The 26,862-nt window shown below is 41.2% G+C and overlaps 2 protein-coding genes across 2 annotated transcripts in view; one reads left to right on the top strand and one right to left on the bottom strand.

The window, feature by feature from the left end:
• tmtops2a (teleost multiple tissue opsin 2a) overlaps nt 1-13,542 on the top strand; it is a 39,152-nt gene extending 25,610 nt beyond the window's left edge. The window contains exons 3-4 of the mRNA XM_017714917.2: nt 1,766-1,999; nt 12,297-13,542. Of these exons, the coding sequence (XP_017570406.1) occupies nt 1,766-1,999; nt 12,297-12,509 (447 nt within the window). The 3' untranslated portion in view covers nt 12,510-13,542. The remainder of the gene's footprint in view (nt 1-1,765; nt 2,000-12,296) is intronic.
• Nucleotides 4,388-26,862, bottom strand: part of st6gal2b (ST6 beta-galactosamide alpha-2,6-sialyltranferase 2b) — a 31,741-nt gene continuing 9,266 nt past the window's right edge. The window contains exons 2-6 of the mRNA XM_017714915.2: nt 20,101-20,832; nt 17,986-18,083; nt 17,790-17,891; nt 16,806-16,980; nt 4,388-5,232 (exon numbers count right to left, since the gene is read on the bottom strand). Coding sequence (XP_017570404.1) covers nt 4,985-5,232; nt 16,806-16,980; nt 17,790-17,891; nt 17,986-18,083; nt 20,101-20,797 — 1,320 coding nt within the window. The 5' untranslated portion in view covers nt 20,798-20,832 and the 3' untranslated portion in view covers nt 4,388-4,984. The remainder of the gene's footprint in view (nt 5,233-16,805; nt 16,981-17,789; nt 17,892-17,985; nt 18,084-20,100; nt 20,833-26,862) is intronic.

The raw sequence follows: 26,862 nt of genomic DNA, 5'->3' as shown, positions 1-26,862 counted from the left end.
AATTAAAGAGGAATTCTGGTGATTAAAAAAAAAAAGTTATGCATAAATCAATTCAATTTAAATATATTTTTCCAAAGTATTTTGATATGAAATGGTTAAAAAAAAATAAGAAAAACCGGTAACACTTTCTATCAGTGTCACATTTGTAAACACCTATAAACATGTTTATAACATGTTATAATGTATTATAATGGCATTATAAACATGGTTATAAATCTTTATGAAATGGATTACACTGAATTACACTTTATAGCCATGTTTATTATGCATTATGAGTTATTAATATAATGCACTATAAGTAGTGTTAATAATGTGTTATACTATCAGTGCCTAAGAAGCCAGTTCCAGGTTGGAGAGTGTAAAATAAAGACGAATACAAAGTTTATTTACACCCTGAGATTTCCAGTATTTTATTTCTCTTTATGTCTGGTGCTGTTAGAGCTGCATCTTTGGGTCTTCACCTCTGAATATTCAGATGCTCCAAACTAAAAGTCTAATATTGGATATGCAGTGTTACGTCAGTGCCAGGCTAACGGTGGTGCACATTAACAGTGGTGAACATTGACTTTCCCTCATTGGGTGAAACTGATGTTGCTCTAGTTTAAACTCTGACATTTGAAGCCTGTAATGAGCTTTATTGTGTTTGTGTTTCAGTAAATCCTTCAGTAAATCCTTCAACTTGAAGCCTCAGTCTAAACCCTGGAGGAGGCTTTAGTCCAGTACGCTCCACTTTACTTAGAGCGGACTAATACAGCTTATGAGCTCTTATGTGTTATGAACAGTGCTTATAATGCATTATCTTAACAATTCATAATGCACAATAAGCATGGCTATAACATATAATGCATTTTTATAAATATATCTAGCCGTAATTACGTTGCCTTTTGAATGCGTTATAACATGTTATGTATATATATGCTTACAAAGATGACATTCATAAAAAGTGTCGCCAAAAAACCATATCCATTCAGATTTCTTAACAATGGTGGTGATAGGAACCAGGCTTCATAATCATAATTCATCATAATTACTCTTCGAAACCACCAGTGAACCTAAACGTCTTCAAAATTCATTACAGTGAAAAAATCTAAAGGGAAAACATTTTTGGCCGCTTTTTTGTTTCATAGCATTCTGCATGTACAGCTCCACAATGTTTGTAAAAAGAAGAGCCAAAACTTTCGCTAAACTATCACAAAACAATGTCATAAGTCAACACAATGTCTACACAGTCTTTTAAATCCTCCTTAAAAACTTCTGTTTACCTTTAGCTTTTAATTCAAGTTCAGTCTGAGCTTTCAGGGTTTTTGTCTCTGTCTCTGATCTCATGTTAGTGCATTCTATTTATTGTATTTGTTGCTTTATATTATGTTTTATTCTTGTTATTTTATTGACTTTTTTGGATTTATTGCTTAATTTTAAACTTGTAAAGCACTTTGGTCAACTTCGTTGTTTTTAAATGTGCTCTAGAAATAAAATTGACATTTACATAATTATGCACAATTATACATAATTAGGCATTATGTAGCATCTTTATAACCTTTTTTTATGTAATAATGTACATTAAACTCTTCAGACATCTGGTTCCTATCACCACCACTGTAAAAATTCTGACTGTCAGTTTCCTTGCCAGCCAGCATTTCACGTCAAACCGCTCTGAATGACTTTGCATCTTAGCCCCTGAATTATAAAGATCTTTTGAAATATTCATGGAATTCTCCGCTTTACTACCCCTCTACTTTGATCTTATACTGTCGTTTTCTTTCAGGTGGGGCGGTTCAGGAAGACGGCTGCCCGGCGAAGAGAGTACCACATCCTGTTCATGGTCCTCACCACCGTGGTGTGCTATCTGGTGTGCTGGATGCCATATGGTGTGGTTGCCATGACAGCCACATTCGGCCGCCCAGGCCTCATCACACCCGTGCTGAGTGTGGTGCCCTCCCTGCTGGCCAAAAGCAGCACTGTCTTCAACCCCATTATTTACATCCTCATGAACAAGCAGGTTATTGGTCAACTCTTTCTCCACCCACTGGCCAGTCAGACATAGAAAGGATAAGTCCTGCTGAGCACCTACACTCATAAAATGATATGATTTTCAAAAACACAAAAAATTCAGGTCATTTCATTTACAGAGTACCAGGTGCCCTGGAAAAATGAATGCATTGAATTTCCTTAAAAGAGAATGTCAAATATTTACACCGGGGGACCAATAAGGTCTTTGAGGTAGCCTAAAAATCATCTCCACGCTCTTTGACGAATAAAGATGCATGTTTTAATCTGTGGTGCTCAGAATATGGCAAAATCTCATAGCTCTTCCTTCTCTCCTTTACTTATATTATTATTATTATTATTATTATTATTATTATTATTATTATAACAGTTTTTATAGAGCAGCACTTGCAACTCATAATGCTGTAAAATAGAATAAATTGAAGTTGAATCCCTGCCAACAGTCTTGATTTTCAGAAAGAGTGGAAGTGTATAATTGCGTATCAGTAGCATAGCTATGAAAATTTATATCATGTTTCCCAAAGACATCACCTAGAGGAAACGTACAAAGAGAAAAGCAAAGGCCCTAAAATTGAACCCTGTGGGACTCTTTTTTTTTTGGGGCAATATTACATTTTTTTAATGAATGGAGAAACCTAGATTGTTAAACGGTGTGTTAGACTCACTCTTTCACTGCTGTTGTTCTCAAAAAGCTTTAAGTAGACTTTAAAAAGATTACATAACAGCACACTTATTATAAAATATAATTGAAATTTACATAATACAGAGTAGATAACATAAAACATTAAAAAACCCTTATATACCCTTATATCAGGCATAACACTATGACCACCTCCTCGTTTCTACACTCTCTGTCCACTTTATCAGCTCCACTTACTGTATAGCTGCTCTCTGTAGTTCTACAGTTACAGACTGTAGTCCATCTGTTTCTCTGATACTCTGTTACCCTGTTCTTCAGTGGTCAGGACCCCCATGGACCCTCACAGAGCAGGTACTGTTTGGGTGGTGGGTCATTCTCAGCACTGCAGTAACATTGACGTGGTGGTGGTGTGTTAGTGTGTGTTGCGCTGGTACGAGTGGATAAGACACAGCAGTGCTGCTGGAGTTTTTAAACACTGTGTCCACTCACGGTCCACTCTATTAGATGCACCTGCATTGTCAGTCCACCTTGTAGATGTAAAGTCAGAGACGACAGTTTGTGTTGGTCGTCCTCTAGTCCTTCATCAGTGGTCACAGGACGCTGCCCACAGGACGCTGTTGGATGGTTGGTGGACTATTCTCAGTCCAGCAGCGACAATGGGGTGTTTAAAAACTCCAGCAGCACTGCTGTGTCTGATCCACTCAGACCAGCGCAACACACACTAACACACCACCACCATGTCAGTGTTACTGCAGTGCTGAGAGTGATCCACCACCAAAAGTCACTAACAGAGAATAACAGAAGGGAAAAACAGGTTTTTAAAGCATCTGATATTTGTCTTCACAAAAAGATGCTTCAGTATCTCAGGTTATCAATTAATAAGCTCAGACAAAACAAAATGGAAACCCCACCATTGAGCTCACATCTCACATTCATTCATCACCTAACCTGGTCATCCTCCTGGGTCACAGGGGGTGCTGGAGCCTATCCGGGCGCTCATGGGGCGGAAGAACTAGTACTACTAGTACAACCCAGTAGCGCTAATCTAAGAGCAGCAGCTCACATCAGTGCATTGGAAACTCAAGCTATAAAATAAACAGTGAATCAAAATCTCAGCGAGTAGAAAATGTGACACCTGATTGTGAAACAGGTTACACTGATCAACAGGTTTCTAAGGGACACTTATCTTATAGGCTCATTGGCCATTTTATCAGAAACGTCTAGCACACCAGTGCACTTTGTAGGATTACAGTACCAGTGAAAAGCTTAGTTGTAACAGAATATCCAAATAAAGCAACAAAAAAAAAACAGAAATACAGCGCGATTCACTCGAAAGAGGCCCCGAATATTCTGCTGTAACTCCTGTTAGGACGAAGTAACCTGAACCAGAAAAATACGCTATATACCCTGAAGTGTGTAAAATCAATGCACCCAGAATTTGCAAACGGAGGCTAACCGCTGCGCCAGCTGTCTGGCACCTACCTCATCTCTCCGACGCAGGGGCATCCCGACTTGTTCGAAGCTCCATATGCTGAGCAGCTCATTGTACATTGTTTTGTTCAGATTGATTCGTCCTAGAGAGAGTTACTACACAATACTCTTTCAAGTGAATCGCCAGAAGAAGAATTTCCAGAATTTCCACTGCGAAAAAGTAGGTCCTGATATCTTCTATTTCAGATCAAATGATCATTTCATTCACTGAAGCAAAAAATAAGAATTATCCAACTCCAGATGGCCCCGTTTGAAAAAGTAATGCCCCCCCCCTTTAATTACAATCAATCATCAATGAACCAAATTCAGTTGATAATTGAGAGCCGTTAAACCAGACACACCAGATTTCTGAGTCCTGTAGAATCGTAAGATCACAGAAATGGAAGCTTTCCAGCAAAGTGAAGATGGTAAACGGTCTCGACAATCAGCACACTATGCAAACTTAAATAGAGCTTTTTTCTGTGAGTGCATTTCTATTTGAGTTGAACACATTGGAGGAAAAAATTAAACCTAAAATGTGCCACAATTTTTGCACAGCTTTTTTTTCCTAATATGTTAAATTCAGCAAATTTAGTAGTTTTGCATTAAAACCGTGCAGAAGTGTGTTCTCCATAAGAGAACTTGTTTTCACTTCTCACACACATTTAAGCCATTTATCCTTCTGGGTCAGGGGGAAGCTGGAGCCTATCCAAGCGGTCATTGGGCAGAAGGCAGGCATCACCCTGGACAGTTCCTTAGAAGATCAACAAAACATAATTTGAATCAGGTCCATTTAAAGCATAGCACTGTTACTGAAAGCCTGGGCCACTTCAAGTCTTCTCTTGGGTCATGTCTGATCCTGAAGCATCATGGTGGACAGGTGATCTTACTAAAGCCCGGCAGGGTGACCTTGCCCTTATCTGAAAAGTCGGAGTAAGAGGTTTTGACCATCCTCCTGACCAGGAGTTTCTCGAAGAGCAGTGGGTGAAAGGCTCCCAAAGTGCAGGCCATGTCACGGTCCTTGGTGTAATAGTGACAGAGGGTCGTATGTCTTTTCGACGGGATGAACTCGTACACATCGATCTGCTTACAAAGACCCATCATCAGGACAATGCCTGAAACAGAACACACAACACAGGAACATCACGACTGCAGTTTTCTAAACAAAGACTAAAGGAATAATACTAAAGCTGAGCCAGTTCGCTTAAGCAACAGAACACGAGAGGGAGTGTGTTATCCTGAGATAACATCCCGGCTGTGATCTGGTGGCCGTAGATCATCACAGCCGTGATGTTATTGGTGATAACTCACTCCTCGAGTGTCTCTACTGCTTTAATACAGCAGTTAAATAAATACAGTAAGAAATGAATAAACTGGCCGTGAACGCGGCGTTTAATATGTTTTAATGTTCAGCTCCTTCCTCCTAATTATAGCTCCTTAACGAGCTGCTTGTTGCTACGTCAGAGTAACGAGCTCCACCCACTCGCTGCTCAGCCGGCAGTTCGTTCTCCAGCTCCTTACACTAAATTCCCAAACTGTCGTCGCCACTGAGCAGCTTTTCTGTCAGCAGCTGTGACAGAAGAACAGCTGAACAACCTGGAATCAGCCAGAAATGAACCCAACACCATTCGCCAGACGTGTCTGATCTTCAGAGTCGGACCAAATCAGACTGAGCCATAAAACTGAGCCAATATCAGGTTCAGCTCAGTTTGGTCAGTTTCTCCAGATCAGTATTGATGTTGTTTTGTTCCAGCCGGTCTGTAAAGCTTCTTACAGCCCGTTTAGTTTGCGAATGGTGTTGGGTTCATTTCTGGCTGATTCCAGGTTGTTCAGCTGTTCTTCTGTCACAGCTGCCGACTGAAAAGCTGCTCAGTGGTGACGACGTTTAGTGTCGTCTCGTCTTCAGAGTCGGACCAAACCGACTGTCGGTCAGATGTGATCTTAACAGTGTCCGTTTTCTGTTTGTGGTAAAGTAAGAAGTAAAAACGTTCAAATGGCTTGAGCGTCTCCTACAGCTGTCAAAGTCGTTGCTTAGCAACGGCATCTCAGTGGTGTGATAGTGTTTGTGAAAAACCTGGGATGTTATGGTGAAATAAGAGCACAGTTAGAACGGCTCTCAACCAGCTTGCGTGGCCGGAACTGTGGTGTAGAAAGCATTCGTGAATCACTGAGGAGACACTACATGTTGATTTTGCCATGTTAGCCCTCTACTGCACACATTATGAGAACGATTAAAAAACATATATTCAGTTAGCCTTTTTGCATGAAAATGGTCTTTGATTTATTTTTTTCAGACCTGTTTATTAAATTGAAAAACACAAAAAATAGTAATAATGTGTGCAGGGGTCTTTTTGGAGTTTGTTGCCTTGAGGTAACAGGCTAAATCCATTCCTCTGTCACACAATGTTGCTTCTAGGCAACAAACACATTTCTGCAAGAAATGATACTGAATGTTAAAGAGAGGTTTAAAGGTGCCCTCTAAATGACAGTTTGACCACGTACATGCTTTTTATTGACTTACTCAAACTCTTCACAGTTAACCCTATGACTGGCTTTAAATATGTATACAGTCATTGCAAAGTGAGGAAAATGAGTTTGTTGCCCTGAAGCAACATCATGCAGTAGAGGGTTAAAATATTCACTAATGTACTTTTGGCCAAATTAAAAGTTCTTGGACTATTTCCAAAGAAAAAAAGTTCAGTAACTTTATCCGTGAGCTTCAGACACTCATCTTCATAATAAGAGCCAGTGGTTAACACAGAAGCAGGCAGCTAAATAAAAGAAGCTATAGTCAGAAACCAAGACAACAGAGGTAGGGTTCATAATTCCATGTGCATGGGTAGTCGAGTACACGGTCAGCTACTCAATGTGCCCGTATACTGAGTACTGACATCACTAGTTGGGTATTTGTTACATTTCACCATGTAAAGGTGACTAAAAGGTACAGGCTTTCACATAAACGCTCATTTTATGCTTTAACGTGGCGGTTAGTGTGGATATTATACTGTGCTATCCTGAAACTCAAGCGTTTGAACGTCAGTGCATTGCCAAGGAAGCGCTGAAGGTGTGACTGTGAAGGCAGAGACAGCAAACTAGTAAACTAACACATCAAAGCAGAAACCACCTTGTGTAGAAGGTGAGTGCTCCTTAACAGCCAGCGCTGCGGTGGTCAGCTATGTTGCCCCTTTAGCTCATCTGAAGAGGCAGATTTCATCAGAGGCCTGTTTTCAAATGACAAGCTCCATTCACACGTGCTAAAAGTAAGCCCACACTAATTTGAGCCAAGGTTAACCGGATATGGTCATCTAGGCTTGAATATCAACATTAGCTGGAACGCACATCCCTAATTAGGAACTAAGGGTGGCAATCGCCGTGTTAGAGCATGACTGGACATCAAAACTAAAGGTTTTAGGCATCTTAGCAAATTTTTTAAACGAATGACCTCAGCAGTGAGTTTATCACAATATACATTAGAATAAAGTCGTATTCATAATTCACATAAACAGAAAAACAATCAACAGTAACCAGAATTTCTTGGGTCCAGATTTTTCCTGGACACCTTCACAGCCGCCACAGAGACTCGTTAATATCATCAATTACATCATGAGCTCAATTTACTGAGCACTGATTGGTCAAACCAGGAGCTGCTTTTTAACTACATGTTATACTGGACTTCCTCGAGTGCTCACACAGTACTGTATGTATCCAAAAGCTAAAACTAAAGCTATTAAGAACATACAGGTGGTTATGACCTCGTGAAATGGACCTGTTGCAGTTTGTACTGTCCACTGTTGGTCCCACCAGAAAGTAACAGCACCATCTTCTGGATTAAGACAGAAATGCATCCATTAGTCTGGCAGTGGGCTCAATGCTAGAGTAGGATGCAGATCATATTCTGTAAATCTGCTGAATGAATCTGAATAATTTATGACTTGTATGAAACTCTCACTTCAAACTTTTAGCCACCAACAGCCTGCAGTTGTGAGCTGTTACTCTGATCTGTGGCCATAGTTCCAGTTTCTCTGCTGCTCGAGTCGCTCAGTAGCTGGAACGTTCTCAGCTGTGTTTATCTAGAGTAAAGAGACTGTGCTGTCTAGAACAGCAGGCAATGTTACTGAACCTGCACCGGAGTTTAGCGCATCCTCCCCCTTTTCTCTGAGGGTTAAACAGCCACTATTTCCTCCGGCCTTCATGCATCGCTCATCACTGACACCAGCAACTAGTGTCGCCAGATTGGGCAGGAATCCCCTTGGTTAGCACTAATGCCTAAACTGCTAACAAACAAATAGTGTTAATAAATTCGTTTTTTCACTTTTTTGTACTATTTCAGTTACATTAAAAAAGTAAACAAAGGTGAAATAAAAAAAAAAAAAGATTTTTTACAAAAGCAAATCAACAACAACAATAATAATAATAGTTAAAAAATTTAAATAAAAAAACCCAAGTCCTGCCAGTATAATGATCAATAAAAAAAAAAAAAATAAATAAAAATAATAATAATAGTAAAAAACACCTCAACAGTCCTGCCAGTATAATGATCAATAAAAAAAATAAATAAAAATAATAATAATAATAGTAAAAAACACCTCAACAGTCCTGCCGGTATAATGATAAATAAAACTGCAACAACAACAACAACAACAACAACAACAATAATAATAATTTAGAGCGCTCAGTCATTCTGGGTCATTATTGTTATAAAATATATTTTCTTAGATTATAATTTGATAGAATAGGTGAAAAATGAAAATATTCAGTTGTTTCAGCCCTCCTTAATTTGCATATTCATAATTAAATGATAAAATATTGATAAGTGTGTATGGACACTAGTTTTAATACCAAAATACTGTGATGTAAGACGGTGTTTATATTATCCAAAGTAGAAATACTTTGCAAGCAGTAAACAAACACACACGACTGTGTCTTGGAACTACATTATAGGCATTAATCCCAAATGTAACGTCCACCTGCAGGCGGCCGACTTTTCATTGTCTGTATCCCACCGATGCCTAAATAGTCCTTCCTGTCACGTTTGTGCTTTCAGGATATTTTTAAAGCAAGTGAATCTAAATCAAGACGCAAGTCAAACATCGCCAGGCCTTCTGTGTGGGGAGCAATAGATTTGAAGCAAGTCATGAACTTTAATGAAATGCAGTTCATGTGTTGTTTATTATGGCTGCCCACAGGCCACACACAAACACAAACAAACACAGCTCCCTGCGAAGATCAGAGAAAGAAACTCCTGCATGCCTGAACACTTACATGCACAGCTGCATATTAACTAGCTGGCACAGCTTCATTCACCGACCAGCTTTCCAGGCGAGCTACGTCAATGCCAAAATCAGTGGGACACCCAGTCCCTCCAGATGACCAGTCTGGCATCCACCTGCTCCAGCACAGCCAATTCATTCTAGGAAAACGCTAGCCCAATGAAAACTGCCATAAGTTGTCACGGCGACCAGCAGCATTTCTTTCAGGTCAAACATATAAAAATACAAGCTGTTAAGAATCATTACGATTGACTAATTACTTCTCTGGATCTGTGATTATATTACCCCTACTTACTCTCCCAGACAGGCACAGATAATCTATATAGAGGAAATGTATGCATAGAGCATTGTTAGTATTGCTCTCTGAGGCATTTGCAAATAACCCAACTCTTAATATGTCAGTAAATATAATGTGATTATAATCACTGGCAAAAAAGTTGGGATGCTCTGCAACATATAAATAAAACCAGAATGCAATGAGGTGCAAATCATGTAAACCCTATATTTAAAATTGTACAAAGACAACATATCAAATGTTATTGCTTTTTTCGAAAACATTTTTTTGAATTTTGAATTTGATGCCAGCGGCACATTCCATAAAAGTTGGGACGGGGGCCTGTTTGCCACTGTGTTTCATCGCCTCTTCTTTTAACAGCACTCTGTAGGTGTTTGAGAACTGAGAAGACCAACTGCTATAGTTCTGAAAGTGGAATGTTGTCCTGTTCTTGCTTGATATAGGATTTTATGCTATGGCACCATTCTGTTGTAATTCGCGCAGAATGCGGTTTGGTATTGTCTTACTGAAATAAGCAAGGCCTTCCCTAAAAAGACGTCTGGATGGCAGAATATGTTGCTCCAAAACCTGCACTTCTGCGCCCCCATACCATCACGGATGCTGCCGTTTGAATTGTGGGTTGATGACAAGCCGGAGGGTTCCTCATAGATGCAGCATTAAAAGGCAACTTTTAATTCATGACCACATGAGCTCGGGCCCAGAGAAGGCGGTGGCATTTCTGGATCCTGTTCATAAATCATGTCTTCTTTGCATGGTAGATTTTGAAGCGATGCACTGTGTTCACAGACAGGTTTTCAGAAGTGTTGAGGAGCTCATGCAGTGACTGCTACAGAAATGTCTGTTTGTTTAAATCTCTGGTTTTACTGCAGCGTTGCCTGAGGGCCTGAGGATCACAGCCAGCCAATAATGGTTTTTGGCTTTGTCCCTTGCACACAGAGACCTCTCCAGTCTTTTAATGATACTAGTGTAGGTGATGAAATCCTTGAGTTGTCTGAGAAACATTCTTTTTGATTTGTTGCACTTGCGTTTCTTTCGACATTTAATATTTTGCCTTAGTACTATTTTCAATAAAACATAGGGTTCAAACGATTTTCACATCATTACATTCTGTTTTCACTTATATTTTGCACAATGTCCCGACTTTTTTATAAATAAGACTGCAAACCATAATACTTTATACACTTCTTTGCAACAGGAAAAGGTGTTTGCATTTGTATTAAGATAAATACAAGAGCATATTCTGCGCCTATTTCTGTGATAACAGTAAAATAAAAATAGGATGCAGGTGTGGCAGATATATTCTTGGGGGTTTTGTGATTACAGGCACTAATCTGGTGCGGAATGGTCCAGTTATAAGTTAGGGTTAGGTTAGCATGAATATGCTGTCAATAGAAGTTCTCCAGCTGTTTTCAGTGACATTCTGGCCGTGGTTCTTGTCAGTGTTTATAAAGGAAAGACGAACTATTAAAAAAAGTGAAATTCTATTGATTTCACTAACTAAACACCTACAGCATGAAGACACTACGACTGTCTTTTTCATATTTAGTAGCCAGGACTGAACTGTTTGTGTGTCCTTAATAACAAATTAGAGCAATGATATCAGACTCGTTTCAGTATGGGCAGTATATTGCTTAAAAATAATACTGGCATCAGACAGATGTTTAGATTTGACCAAACAAACAGATATTTGATTATATATTTAATTATGGAAAAACTGAATATTTAGACTATGCTGGTTCATTAAAATGCAAAATAAAAATTAGAAATGTTTATACACTCACCAGCCACTTTATTAGGTTCAGTTGCTTGTTAACACAAATAGCTAATCAGCCAAACGGCCACAACTCACCGCATTTAGGCGTGTAGAGGTGGTCAAGACAACCTGCTGAAGTGCAGACCGAGCATCAGAACGGGGAAGAAAGGGGATTTAAGGGGCTTTGAACGTGGCGTGGTTGTTGGTGCCAGACGGGCCGGTCTGAGTATTTCAGAAACTGCTGATCTGCTGGGATTTTCACACACAACCATCTCTAGGGTTTACAGAGAACGGTCCGAAAAAGAGGAAATATCCAGTGAGCGGTCAGTTGTGTGGACGAAAATGCCTTGTTGATGTGAGAGGTCAGAGGAGAATGGGCAGACTGGTTCCAGATGATAGAAAGACAACAGGAACTCAAATAACCAACCAAAATCTCTGAGGAACGTTTCCAGCACCTTGTTGAAAGTCTGGCACGAAGAATTAAGACAGTTCTGAAGGCAAAAGGGGGTCCAGCCTTTTACTAGTGTACCTAATAAAGTGGCCGGTGAGTGTATATCAGTATTAATACCAGCATAAACACATGAAAAATGTCAGACAGTAATCAACCCACAATTACCTAATTAGTGCAGACAACTTCAGTCAGTTGTACTTAGTTATGCTGACTACAGCAAAGTGATATAAACAGTATGAATCCACTAAACCAGGCTGTAAGACATGAGGACAAAAAAAACATCCGACCACTTAACTAAGCAGCGTCTGTAGGAATATTGAACCCTCAGGCTTTAGACGTCAAGAAACGTGTGATGAATTGATGCCTAATGCTGACGTTACTGACACAAATCTTCATGCGGTTTGGTGTAGTTCTACAGGTGTTTCCTGATTCTGTTCCACTGCAAGCACAGATCGCAGGAGAATGGTCACTCCATGCCATCGAGGACCACGGTCATCCAGCTGAATCGCAGGCTCTGCAGCAACACCGTGACGGCCAACGTGCCCACCTCCCTCAGGCTCAACAACAAAGAGTGCAGCCCTCCTGCCTCAGTCCAGACCAATCTGCCCGAAATCACTCCCTGACTGCTTAACAAGCCTCTTCATAAGCACCGTAACCTGGCTCGGGATCGAGTGAGATACAATCGTTCTTCCCGCCTGAGGGAGTAAGGATAAGGATAGCGTTCCTCGGTATGGGCCAAAAGGCATGTCTAGACTGGGATGTTGACCCTGAGTCTGTGTTCACTGACCATGCTATTCTGTCTTTTGATCCTGGTCATTTCACATGAAGTACTCCGTTTTGCTGCTGAATGTCTGTCAGTATTCTTTAAATGGCTTTGCTAAATGTAATGGAGAACAATGTGTACATGTTGATGGAATACAAAACCATGACTAATCAATATACTGAGTCAATGTGTTTGGAACAAATGTCTTGTTGGATCCATAAACCAGACAATGGAGTCAAAACCTGTCGCTTTTGGAGCCCAAAATGAAGATTCCAACTAATGTTGGCGTGCACCCAACAACAGCAGTCTGAAGCATCAAGCTCCTGCCAGGGTTCCTTGTCTTGGGCACCTGCCCAAACTCTGACAGAGCAGTGTCTAAAGATAGGTGCTATTTTGTTTGAGCTGTATGTTTAGTGATGTGTGCATGTAGTGATTATATCAGGAGGCTAAAGAGCTTCAGGATTCAAGTCATTCAGGAAATAAGATAGAAAGTAGCTCATGAGGATGACTGAAGCCTCTTTAAATCAAGTTCTGAACAACAATGGACTAGGCCCTAGACTTCTGTCCAGCCCAGCTCACCACAATCATTCGGACACCGACTATCTTTGTGTATCCCCTTTCAGCGTACCCGGACAGGGGAACCCATCCTCTTCTGGTCGACCCCGGACAGCAAACAGTCCATGGCAGCTAAACCTCAAAACTTACAGGGCTTCAAAACTGCTGCTAACATCTTAGTACGAGGTACCATGCTGCACCTTCAGAGGCCTAGTAGAATCCATGCCTCGGCAGGTTGGAGCAGTTTAGAGGAACAGCTGACTAAGCATAATGTTTTGGCTCATAGGTGTACATTGACCATTCTACCAAATCAATTCAGATTGCAGTCCCACACTAAACAAACAAAAAAATAAATAATTTTATATATATATATAAACACTCTGTACTTTAAATTCTGTCTAGATTTATTTCTGATGTGTATTTTTCTGCATAGTGTATGTAAATGTATGTGCAATTATATGTCTTGCTACTGTAACACTGCAATTTCCCTCCGGGATCAATAAAGTTTTACCTATCTATCTCTGAGTGACACACTCAGGTATTCAGACCTTAGATATGTACAAGGATCAAATTAAATCAAAGGGATTAATTAATACAGTAACAACCCTTATATATCGTCGCTGTCCAAGCATCTCCAAAGCAGTAAGTTTACAGGAGAGGGCCAAAACGTTCTTTACTCTCAATGTAAGTTAATGGAAAGGGATTTTATTCTAATCAATTTTGGAGCTTTTGTATTGGTCCAGTTATCTCAAACTTCACACAATGTAAAGGACAGCTGCTGAGCTCAAGTGATGCGGAAAAGTGGAGATACGTTTTTCAGCGACGATATATAATCTCATTGTTATTACAGGGTACGTTCTGTTGGGAAGTAGCTGTTCCAGAGCCTTTTGTCAATGTTTTCTCTGTGTGTTTCTTTTAAAGTGAAGGTAAAAGATTTAGATTTACCAAAGTACTGAACAATCAGTGTGTAACCTTGAGAATTGTCACTTCTGAAACCAATATTTTCTGAACCAATTTTTGCAATTAGGAAACTCTCACACACACACACACACACACACACACACACACACACACACACACACACACACACGCATATATATCGTTGATGTCGGAAGAAAACCTTGTATCTTCATTTTTGCCATTTTTCAGTTTTTGACATAATTTGAAAGTATCTGTTACTCTTTACATTGTTCGTAAATTTTATGATGAATGGCCTAAAAGAAATTACCCAAAATGACATGGGAAAAATTCTGGTTCCATTGACTTACATTGAAAGTAAAGTATGTTTTTTCCTTCTCCTATAAAGTTACTATAAAGTTTCTTCTGACAGCAGCGATTTATATAAAACCCTGCAGTCACTCTGTGGAATGCAGGACACATATCCATTCAGTCATATCTAGGGGCAATTTAGCCTGGCTGCATGTTTTTGGGCAGAAACCAACGCAGACATGGGGAGAACATGCAAACACCACACAGAAAGGACGCTGGTCGCCCGGCCGGGGAATCGAACCCAGGCCCTTAAGTGTGTACAACTGTTCAAAGCTGTGAGACGTGAAACATCAGTTGTAAAAAGCGCTACACAAATAAATTTGATTTGATTGTAGAACCGAGGCAGGAGATGATCCAGGGTTAGAGCTGCGGTTGACTAAGGCTGTGAGGCAGCGGCCACACGACCACTACACCTGCCATTTCTGGCAGTCAAATCAAACCAGCTTCCCTGATCTTTAACAGCTACTGTCAAACACAGCAGTGCAGCCAAAAGAGACTCTGTAGATATTCTGAAAGATACAGTACAGCTGGATGAAGGGTCACTCAGTCCATGACAGCGTTCGGCAAGCAGGATAAAGACATGACTGTGGTCAGATTTGCATGTGAATGCGAGCGTATACCCCGTTCAGGCATGACATCAAGACCCCCTCCTTGTTTTTTCTACGCTTGTTTCTGCTGCTGCAGTTTTAAACACTGTGTCCACTCACTGTCCACTATATTAGACACTCCTGCCTTCTCAGTCCACCTTGTAGGTGTAAAGTCAGTGGCGATAGCTCATCTGCTGCTGCACAGTTTGTGTTGGTCGTCCTCGAGTCCTTCATCTATTTTTTTGGTTCAGATTGCTTCATCCTAACGGGCGTTACAGCAGAATATTCGGGGCCTCTTTCGAGTGAATCTCCCTGTATTATGAGCACTGCAGTACAAGAGACTTGAATCTGCTTATATATTTTATTCCTGCTAAACTTAATCAGTCACCACTGATTAAAGCAAGATATCCCCAGGTTTTCCTAAATTTCTACATACGTCAACAACAAAATCGTCCCGAGGGATTTAATGTGAAATGCCTGATTCAAGAGAGACTTGGAGAATCAGATTTTATCTAAGCTACCAGGGGATCATGATATCTACAGCTTTGGGTGCCATGTTTCTGTATGAAAAGCAGTGAGTGATGTTGTTTATTTGAGTTGGGCGCCACTAAGGCCCAGTCCCATTTCACCCCTCGCCCCTACCCCTGAGCCCTTAGCCATCTGTTTTGCGCATTCACATCTTGAGGTAGGGTGTCCCGATTCTGGTTGAGAGAGTGTTGGGGCTACACGACCCTCCAGTCGGAGGTTTTTCAGAGACTCCAAACAGAGAGGTATGAGGAAAAAAGAAAAACCGGCACGTGGGCTAAACAAGAGATCAAAGAAACCCACAAATGTAAGAAATTTTTCAGTTAAAAATGACAACTATCATCCTGTCAGTTTAATGTTGTTTCAACGTATTATGGTCTTTTTCTTCATAAGAATAAATTTGTTGAATTTGAATCTGAAGTGGGTTTTTTTCACCAACTTCTCTTTCTAATTTTCCCGTTCTACCTTAAATAGTCCAGCAGTTCTGACGCCTGAAGTACCAGAATGCTACTGCTGAGCCATTTAAGGTGGCACGGGAAAATACGAGAGAGAAACTGGCAAAAAAAAAAAACCTGAAGTTGTTTTTTATCACTGAAGAATTAGGGGGGGTGATAATAAATAACTGCCCCCTCTTTGAAGGCGTATGATCCCTAAATGTGACTAAAGCCCAGCAGTGAGGAGCTGAACTTTCCCCTCCTCTGCTGTCCCTGCAGACGGGCAGGGTCGCCCACAGAGCGGCGCTGGTAGCTGATATTGAAGCGATGCTCTTTTTATTTGAAGGTCGTTCCATTTTGTAGAGGAAGGTTTCAACCACTACCTGTTGTGGCTCAGTTCCGAGGGGCAAGGTAACACTCGAAAACATGGGGTAGGGGTAAAAATAAGGGGCTGGGCCTTCATATCACCAGCTAGGATGCAAGACAGGTGCAGTTTATGCCACAGTGGCCCTTTTAATAGCTGATAATTATGGTATGGTGAGGTAATAATTGCGACAGGCCTGTTATATTTTCTGATAATTACAGACACAAAACATAATATCAAAAATGATCAGCAAAGGTGGTGAATTCCTTACTTTGATGTAGTGATAGAAAACTTAGGTGACAAAGGAGACCTAAACCTGTAGATGTAAAGAGGTCGTTCACACGCAGCTCTCAGTGCTGCTGTCTGACGTACCTGCACTGATATCATAGGAGCTTTTTGAATGTCAATATGCAAAGTCTAACCTATAAAGCCAGAAGATGGTGGGTTAGGCTGGATGTTCTCATTGGTGTTGGCCTGAAGCATGTTCCACAGGTTCCAGACGAACCTTGGGTGCAGGATGTAGAAGGGCTGCTCTGGAGCAAGTGTCCGGTAGTCCTTGTACACCGTGAACAAGTCAAAATCTGGGTTTTTGTACCACTGCAAAAGTTCCAAGAAACATGTTAAACCTGACCCGCAAAGGCCAATGTACATGCAAACAGGTGAAGTAAGTATTTAGACACTTGGTTTTGGTGTTTTATATACAGTAGCTCAGCATGTGTTCACCTGAAATGTACACACACAACGTATTTTCATAGAAATAAGCATAATAAACAAGTAAGCATCAGCATAAACCAAAAAATTGTCACTGCAGGAATAAAAATGGCAAGGAAAGAAGGAAAACTATTCTGAACTATTCTGAATTTTAAGTGCAAGTTAATGTAAGTATATTTTGTTCTAGGTCATTTTGGAACATTTCTATTGGTCCATTACAATCTAACTGGCAGATTCAAATGCTATTTATAAAAAAGACACAAATGAATATGCAGAGTTTTGTTCTGACAGCGGCAACATGCCATACGTGGAATTCCGCTTTCTCCAAACATGACGAGCTGAATTACTCCCAGAGTTCTGTCTTTGTTTTGGCCAAAGTAGGTTGTTCAGATTTGTGTAAACACCTGTGTGCAAACTTCAGACCCACGTCTCATTTGGCTTGAAGCTTTGTGTGGATTGCAGTCGGTGGTTCATTGTTCCTCTTTTAACTGTTGCATCTTCCACTTCCACCAATTTTTCAACCTTTATGTGTGTTTTCACTCGTGTGTTTACACCTTTTCCCATCATTTTAGTTTTTTTTTCAGTCTAATTTTGTTTATTCTTATGAATTCATGCTGTCCTGCTCATGTTTATAACGTCAAGACATTATATGACATAAGTAGTTAGCCAGCAGAGAGGTAGGCGGTCAGACTCACCTGATGGAGGTCAGAAGAATAAGGGGAAGGATCCCACGCCACCAGTGTGATATTCTTAAAGAGAGAACTGGTCTTAAAATTCTGCTCTGGCTCCCACATGACCTGTCCAGGAGCGACATTAAAAGCTTTTAAGCATTTTGTGCATCCCCAGTGCAGCTGGAGCCTGTATGTGTTTGAGATGAAGAGGGAGATCAACCTTTGAGTTTATGATGCGGATGGTGGTCTTCTTGCCCACATCGTTCTCGTAGCCCTCAGTTGGAGCAGAATTGAAGCGAAGCACTGCATCATGAGAATCTGTTGAGCGATCAAACATCTTGTCAATAAAAAAATCTATTGGCACAGAGACGTTACAGTAAACAAGCTGTTTACTGGCATTTGGAAACCATAAACATCGCAATTCACCTGTAGGAGCTGTGGGTAAATTATTACTATTAATTAAAGTGTTATACATTAATTATAACCATTATATGACAAAGGCTTGAACAATCCTGGTCAAATGATGTTTTGTTTATATTCTAAATATGAAAATACTTATATGTGGCATATAAAAAAAAACAAAAAGAACTACAATATAAGATGTGCTATTACTTTTGCACAGGCCACATTTTATGTTTTATTTCCCAACATGTTAAATTCAGCAAATAGTAATTGTGCATTAAACAGTAACTACACCCCATTGTTTTCAGTTGACTCCGCCCCTGGCTCAACTGGCCCCCAAAAAATGGGAGGGGCACTGCAGTGATCAATGGGTTTGGAGGTGGGGCTGGGAGGGCAAACCGGGCGAGATGGGCTGCTGTGTTTTTATAGTTAACATTAGGTAACAAAACATTTGGAGAGACACCGAATTAAACGCACTTCTGCAGCTGAGAGTCTGTCTATGTTGACAGTTTTTCTCTGCTACCATCCCCATCTTCATGAGGGAAGGTGTTTCTGACCAGGCGGTGCATCTTTAGCCCTAACAGTATGAGCCACTGGCTTAAACTGCCGAAGAGTTAATGAAGTGCCAGAAAATGATTGCAGTGAGTGAGAATCGTAGAAAATTCCCTAAAACTGCGACAGCTTGCTTCTCATGATCTGTTCAGCAGGTCCGTATTCTGATCCTGATTTCTTAGATGCCCTGAATTCCCAATGAATAAAGTGGATTTCTTTGAAGTTTCATTCAGTTTGACATCAAGGTCCCAGACTGCATCACTGGTCAGCCAAGGTTTGCTGCAGTGGCCCTAAATCCTTACGTTCTGCAAGCTGTTCACGGCACTTACTGGTGTTACACCCGATTCAGTTCCCACTCAAATTCACACTTCCTTTCATGAACTGAACCCTGGGGCGTGACAGAAATTGATGCCAAGTAACACTGGAACTACAGAAAGCGAGACGGCTCAGTAAGTTCGTCCGAGAATTTGAGTTTTGAAGGGAAACCAGAATCAGATGCAACACCGGCAGCTTTACGGAGACTCGCAAGAATCCTCACTTAATTGGTCCTACATGTTACCTACTCATATTATTAAGAGACCCTTATTTGACCCACAACGGGGAAATTTCACCATCTGTGAAGTGAAACACCACTTACACACTAGTGAGTACACACACACACTAGGGGGCAGTGAGCACGCTTGCCCGAAGCAGGGGGCAGCCCTATCCGCAGTGCCTGGGGAGCAGCTGGGGGTAAGGTGCCTTGCTCACGGACACCTCAGTCACATACTGCCGGCTCTGGGGATCGAACTGGCGACCTTCCCGCTACAGGGCCGGTTCCCTAACCTCCAGCACATAACTGCCCACGTTAAACATTATTAATAAATGCGCTAATCATAACATCTTTATTACAAACTAAGCTCAGATTAATTGGGTTATTTACAGTTGGTACAGACAGCTGGCGCATCACAGCCTTGTGAGGAGGTGCTGGGGGTGATTCTCCTCGCTCTCGGCTCCTATGCTTTCATATTTATGACTGCGTGGCAAGTAGAGCGCCATCAGGGGTGGTAATGTTGTTTGATTGATTTGTATACCATGATGTTTCATCATACTTTGGTATGAAGACTTAATCTGTGCCTATAGCGGAGTTGAACAGAGGGGGCACTGTAGAGGCGCAATTGACCCTGATAAAAATTATATTTTACAGTTTGGAAAGATGTATTCACAGTTCAACAGTTCAAACACAGGCTGGTGTTTATTATTACAAAGCAATGTGCCCAAATCTTTGTGTACTTGTGGACCCTGCAAATCCAGGGTCGTGGTCAAAGCAGTCCAGGGTCAATGAGCCTGGACTGGTGTAAAGCAACGCTTCATGTCCTTTTCCCAAAACTCGTCAACTCACCAATTTCTTTTCCCAGTGATGACTTTTGAATGGCACCAGCTGAGCTGACCACAGCACAGGTCTTGTATGGGATGCCATGGAGTTTCAGTAGGGGTTGGGAAGGCACCAGCTGCTTCCATCCCAAGATGGCAAAGGGCTCCTCAGCCCCATCCAGTGTCCGGACCTGGGCCTGCTGCTTCAGCTGACATAGTAGTTCCTGCCTTTGTAGCTGCTTGCTTTGCTCTTGCTTTGCATAAACCACTTTGTATTGATTAATGTCTGTATATGCCTTCTTGGCTTTCTGCAGGCGTTCACTCAGCATATTGCTAGAAACTAGGCCCACCCACAGACCATGGACCACCTTCCTGCCATTGGAGACATATTCTTCCCAGTCTTCAGAGATCTTTACCGTCTTCCTCAGGGTTTCAGAAGATTCTACAGCTTTCGTTTCATCTCCGACATCTCCGCTGCGCCCCTTCCCCTTCACCGGCCACCCAGAGCTGGCTTGAGTGGAGTTGGTATGATTGGAGCTGGTGCTATGAGTCCATTGGGAGATTGTACTGGGTTTGATGCTGTGCTGGGCAGGAACTGAACGTATGGAGGTCCTGGCAATTTCCAAAGGAGAGTCTGAAGTGGTTTGGAAGAAAACAATAAACAAGACCAGAATCCAGACCAGCATAATCAGCAAGAGCAGCTTTAAGTTACCCCATAGTTTCATGGTGCAGGGGCTGGATCACCAGACTTCAGTCAGTCCTAGGCAGGAAAATTCAGAGGAAATGTTTGGTTATGGCCATAAAACACTGACCATATCTCTTAGAATACACAGTGCCTTCACCAATACAGTAAACTACAATACACAGGGCATTCACCAATACAGTAAACTACAATACACAGGGCATTCACCAATACGGTAAACTACAATACACAGTGCATTCACCAATACGGTAAACTACAATACACAGTGCATTCACCAATATTGTAAACTACAATACACAGGGCATTCACCAATACGGTAAACTACAATACACAGTGCATTCACCAATACGGTAAACTACAATACACAGTGCATTCACCAATATTGTAAACTACAATACACAGTGCATTCACCAATACAGTAAACTACAATACACAGTGCAGTCACCAATACGGTAAACTACAATACACAGTGCATTCACCAGTATAGTGAACTACAATACACAGTGCATTCACCGATACGGTAAACTACAATACACAGGGCATTCACCAATACGGTAAACTACAATACACAGTGCATTCACCAATACAGTAAACTACAATACACAGTGCATTCACCAGTATAGTAAACTACAATACACAGGGCATTCACCAATACGGTAAACTACAATACACAGTGCATTCACCAATACAGTAAACTACAATACACAGTGCATTCACCAGTATAGTGAACTACAATACACAGTGCATTCACCGATACGGTAAACTACAATACACAGGGCATTCACCAATACGGTAAACTACAATACACAGGGCATTCCCCAATACGGTAAACTACAATACACAGTGCATTCACCAATACAGTAAACTACAATACACAGGGCATTCCCCAATACGGTAAACTACAATACACAGTGCATTCACCAATACGGTAAACTACAATACACAGGGCATTCACCAATACAGTGAACTACAATACACAGTGCATTCACCAGTATAGTGAACTACAATACACAGTGCATTCACCAATACTGTAAACTACAATACACAGTGCAATACAATAAAATATAATATATAAGTGCAGCTTATAATTCAATGCTCGGTGACGTGCCCCTGATATCACTTACAAAGGGCCTGCAACACTCAGCCTTCACTCAGCACCAAGTTGGTTAGTGTAGTGGGTAACACCTCTGCCTTCTACGCTCTAGACTGGGGTTCAATCCCCACCTGGGTAAACACCCTACACTATACCAATAAGAGTCCTTGGGCAAGACTCCTAACACTGCGTTTGCCTGCCCGTGTAAAGCAATCAAATTGTAAGTCGCTCTGGATAAGACCGTCAGCCAAGTGCCATAAATGTAAATGTTTAACCGACACAAGTCTGCAAACTTCCTATCGTACCATCTACCCGAAGTTTATACTGTGATAATCCACAGAATAATGCTGTCACAAAGATCGTAAATCGTTTAAAGTATTATTTGATCATGGGGAAGTTGGTGGTCTTTAAATGTTCAATGTGGACTTTGGTTGCAGAGGCAGTAAATCAGCCGCTGTGAAGCAGTGCCTGAAATTTCGTCATTCACATCATTTCAGGACTGTGCACGAGGTAGAGGAACCAGGAGAGACACATGACACTGTAAGGTAAAAACGTTGCTGCGCTCAGGTTTTAAATTATTATCTGATGTTATTAGTCCAGTCCAGCCTTCAGTTCACATATTAGCTGTGTTCCAAAGCCCAGGCTGCATTTCCTTCATAGCAGGCCGTTCAAAGTGAGGTATCCTTCAAATACAGCCTACAAAATGCTGCCTACGCTCCGAGTGATTTCAAGGGCACATCAGATGTTTCCATCCAGGCCTTGAGTACCCAAAGGTCTCTGTGCAGGAATGACACAAAGGAAAAAAAAACAGCACCACGAAAATGGCAAAAAAACGAAGCCACTGGAGCAGTTTGTTTTAAAATAGGTTGTTCATGTCCTTGAATTTGTCTTCAATAACTTAGAAAGTGTAAAATCACTGATTAATTAAGTTTCAGGCATCTAAGCAAAGTTTTGAACAATGTACCTCAGCAGTGAGTTTATCACAATATACATTAGAATAAAGCAAAAAATAAAGCACATAAAAAGTCATGAAGCAAGACCTGAAGCAAGAGTGGTTGTTAGGAGTCCCACTTTCTCCGCATGTTTTAAAAACTCCAATTTTAAAAACGACTTTTTTTTCTCTCTCCCACATGCAAGTGGATTATATTATATATGATCTCTCTAGAAACATCTCCTGAAAAACTGACACATTGACTGGAAATTGAACAAATGAAGTGCGGACCTCCGAGAAGGCCTAATGACTTAAGTAAAATATAAAAATCTAAATCTAAACAGTTCATTTTTATTTAATAGAACCATCATGCTTGTTATATTTAATCCCTAAGTATTATAGTAATACTCATTTCTGTCACGCATTCCACGGACTTCACTTCCCAGCAGCCCTTGGGAGATCTCGTGACTGCTCAGTCACAACCGGAATCAGACACGGACTCCATTTCCCAGGAGTCCCAGGGAACACACGTGACCAAGGACTCTGTTCAATCCACCCATCAGCGTTCACGATCACCTGATACTAACTTACAACACCTGTGCTAGATAGCATATAAGCCCGGGCTTAGTATCGTAGGGATGTGAAGTATAGTATCCTGGTGACTTACTGAGCGTTTCTTCATGTTTGCCTTCTTGTGTATTTTGACCCTTGCCTTGCCTTGCCTTGCCTTGCCTTGCCTTGCCTTGCCTTGCCTTCACGTTTTCTGAGTTTTTGCCTTGCCCTTTTTGTACTGTTGCCTGTCTGGATTGCTCTGTGTTTTGACTCTTTGGACTGTTTTGTGACTACGATTTTGGGTTTTCCTCTGGTTAGTATTAAATCTACCATTTATCTAGATCTGCACTCGTCTGAACTCTGTTGCAACGTAACAATTTCATTCAGTCTGTCTTTTAGTTCATTTCTATTTAATAGCATCCTCATGCCTGTTTAAACTCATATTTTATTTCTAGCCTTGCAAATATTTTAGTAATATTCCTGTTGCACTTTTAGGTTTTGTTGGGAACAGAAGGGTTAAATTCTTGAAACATCCAACCATGGTACGGAGGCACATACAGCCAAGTTAGCTCTACCATTTAGGGCTTCAGGTTAGGTAAGGTCTTCAGGAGCTGGACTGCAGTCCTGATGCGCTGGATTAACCATAAACACAACTAGGAAATGGTAAATGAATCAATCCCGTTACTTCTTAGATACAACACTGACTATGAATACAAACCACAGCATAACCACCCACAGAAGCTCTATGAGTCCAGGGCTGTAAAACAAACATATGAGGTAAAGTATATTGTTTTGTGTGTTACAATCTTTAAATAAAACATGTCTTTTACAGCTTAAATGCCTCAGTGTAATCGCTGTTTAAATACTTTTACAAGCTTCAAAGGGTTAACCTCGCAACAAGCGCCTGCGTTATGCTTCTGGCTGTGTGCCGGCACCTGTCATCCGATCCAGCGTCCTTAGGCGTCATGTTTGTTGATGTATAGGTAGTGACCTGCGCAAGATGTTCCTGAAAATTTTCTCAAAAGCAGAAGCCTTTGCTTCCGCATCTTTAGGACAGGTTATTCTAGCTGTTTTACTTGTGGACAACTTAAAGCCTTTATTATCATTCAGAATTAGATACAAACATTATTCGGACAGAATTCCTTTTCCATGGAAAGGTGAGGCAATAACTGCTGCCTAAATGTCTAAATCAGGGGTCCCAAGTCGAGTGTTAAGAAAACACAGGCTTACTTTTAAGGTAACAAAAGTACAATAGTTTCTTGTAAAACGTGTGGCCTGACGTGCCAGAATGTAACTGCTGCACCATTTAAGGTGGAACAGGACAATTGCAGGTTAAGTGTATCAGGAAACCAGCTGGAGTGATTATAAAAGCAAACAAATCCATTCGTCTCCAAATTCTCAACGTTCGCCTTAAATCTCTCTTTGCCTTTACGTTACCAACCATGTGGTTGGTTAGTGTAGTGGGTAACACCTCTGCCTTCTATGCTGTAGAGTGGGATTCAATCCCCCACCAGGGCAAGCGCCCTACACTATACCAATAAGGGTCCTTGGGCAAGACTCCTAACACCACCTTGGCCTCCCTGTGTAAAATGTTCAAATTATAAGTCGCTCTGGATAAGAGCGTCAGCCAAACGCCATGAATGTAAATGTAATGTAAAGCTACCAGCTAGGTGAGACTGTTGTCCGCAGTTCAGGGTTAAAGGTTGTGTAATGGGGAGCGAGGAGGCGGACGCATGTGCTGAGATAAGCGAGATTTATTATGGGCAAATCAAGGGTCATAGTCATAACAGTCCAGGTTCAAGCAGCCAATACGGAGAGATCGGGGGGGCAGACATGACATAAACCAGAATCAAACAGAACATCCACCACAGCAGATCACACCAACAACACAGACAGAGATTCAAACAAAGACCAGTCACCAGACTGGGGATAACACAGGGCTTAAACACAAAGGGTAACAAGGGACAGGTGCAAACACAGGTGGAGACACTCAGGCGTCATGAAACAAGGGGGCAAAACAAACCAAAACAAACGCACATGGACAGGACAGCGTTTAAGACCATTCACTGATAAACTGTGTTGAACGATCAGCAGAGCTTTATTTTACTGTAAAGGAGGATTATTTTATTTTTACCTACAACCCTAATTCTGCTGTGGAGCCGTAACAGGGCAGTGTTGCTGACCCCCGGTCTAAACGAGTGCACTGTGTCACTAGTATTGTCATAAACTTTGAAACTTACAGCCAAGATAAAAAAATGTAATTTTCCAATCTTTTGAAGTTCTGAGTTTGTGGTAGGACAGTACACATCAGCTTGATATTGGCAGCAGAGAACACAAAAAACGCCTTCATACAAAAACTAACTTTCCACAGAATATGGTAGCGTTTTTACCAGCATGTTGATGCGCATGGGATTAATGTAATCTGGGGTTATTTCTGTGGCTTGTTTTATAGTGGATATCATTAGTCGGCTAAAGAACGAAGTGGTAGAAGACACCCTTTCGGAGTAGCGTCAGGTCTGGTTCACTCATGCCGTTTCTACATGGTCTGAGTGATGTGGAAGCGTGAGCGTTATAGCTGGAACACGCCGGCGTTTCATTCATACATCGTTTGTTCTGCGGAGGAGCGAGAAAGTTACAGACATCCCTGTTTACAGACGAACAGACGGTCACATCAGTCACTCAACAGAAAAATGATTTGTTAGAGTGCACAGCATATTTGATTGATTGGATTTGATTTGAGGTGGAACTCCATTTAATGTAGCACTAAAATTAAGGTGGCACAGAATTTAAGGTGGAACTCCATTTACAGTAGCACCTAGCAATGCATTACCATCCACCTTGGAACATTTTAGCAACATTTTAACAACCATCAACAGTCCTGCACCATTTTAACATTTTAACACAATCAGCTGACTTTTTCAAGCCAATTTAAACTTCCTTCAAACTTTCCCTTTTCCCACTTTCCTAGTTTTCATTAAACAGTGGCTTGTTTACTGTGTTTACCTGCATGATTTGCATGGCTTCAACACAGGATTTGTTCTCTAAACACTGCCGCTTCAGTGCAGCTTCTGGGACGCTCTGCTGCTTCGCACGCTCTGCTTATTTCAAAGCGCTGACAAAGGCGGCGAGATGAAAAGCAAGGCTCTCCACTTCACTGATGCCACACAGATACAGTATGTGTGAATCAGACATCACGGCTCCAGGGTGCTCACGCATCACCGCAGTGCTGCCGTGAAATGACAACTCTACTTCACAGTGTCTGCAATTGACTTGGTTCATGGGTTTATTTTTCGCTGAAATGCTCAGAAACTACAAAGTTTCATTTTCTGCCTTGCCATCATTTAATATGTTTTTTATTAGTACAGAATACAGTCATGCAAATGGAAGCGATTCCACCCCCAGCACTTCCTGTAGGGCGTTGCAGTTAAAAATTAATGACGCGTCAACACTGAAATTTTTATAATCAATGTTGCCGATTATGCTGACTGATCGTTGCAGATCGAGTTTCAAT

Source organism: Pygocentrus nattereri, chromosome 30, assembly GCF_015220715.1.
Source record: "Pygocentrus nattereri isolate fPygNat1 chromosome 30, fPygNat1.pri, whole genome shotgun sequence".
NCBI lineage: Eukaryota > Metazoa > Chordata > Actinopteri > Characiformes > Serrasalmidae > Pygocentrus > Pygocentrus nattereri.
The sequence above is the reverse complement of the archived record's forward strand: the minus strand, read 5'-3'. Positions and strand labels throughout refer to the sequence as shown.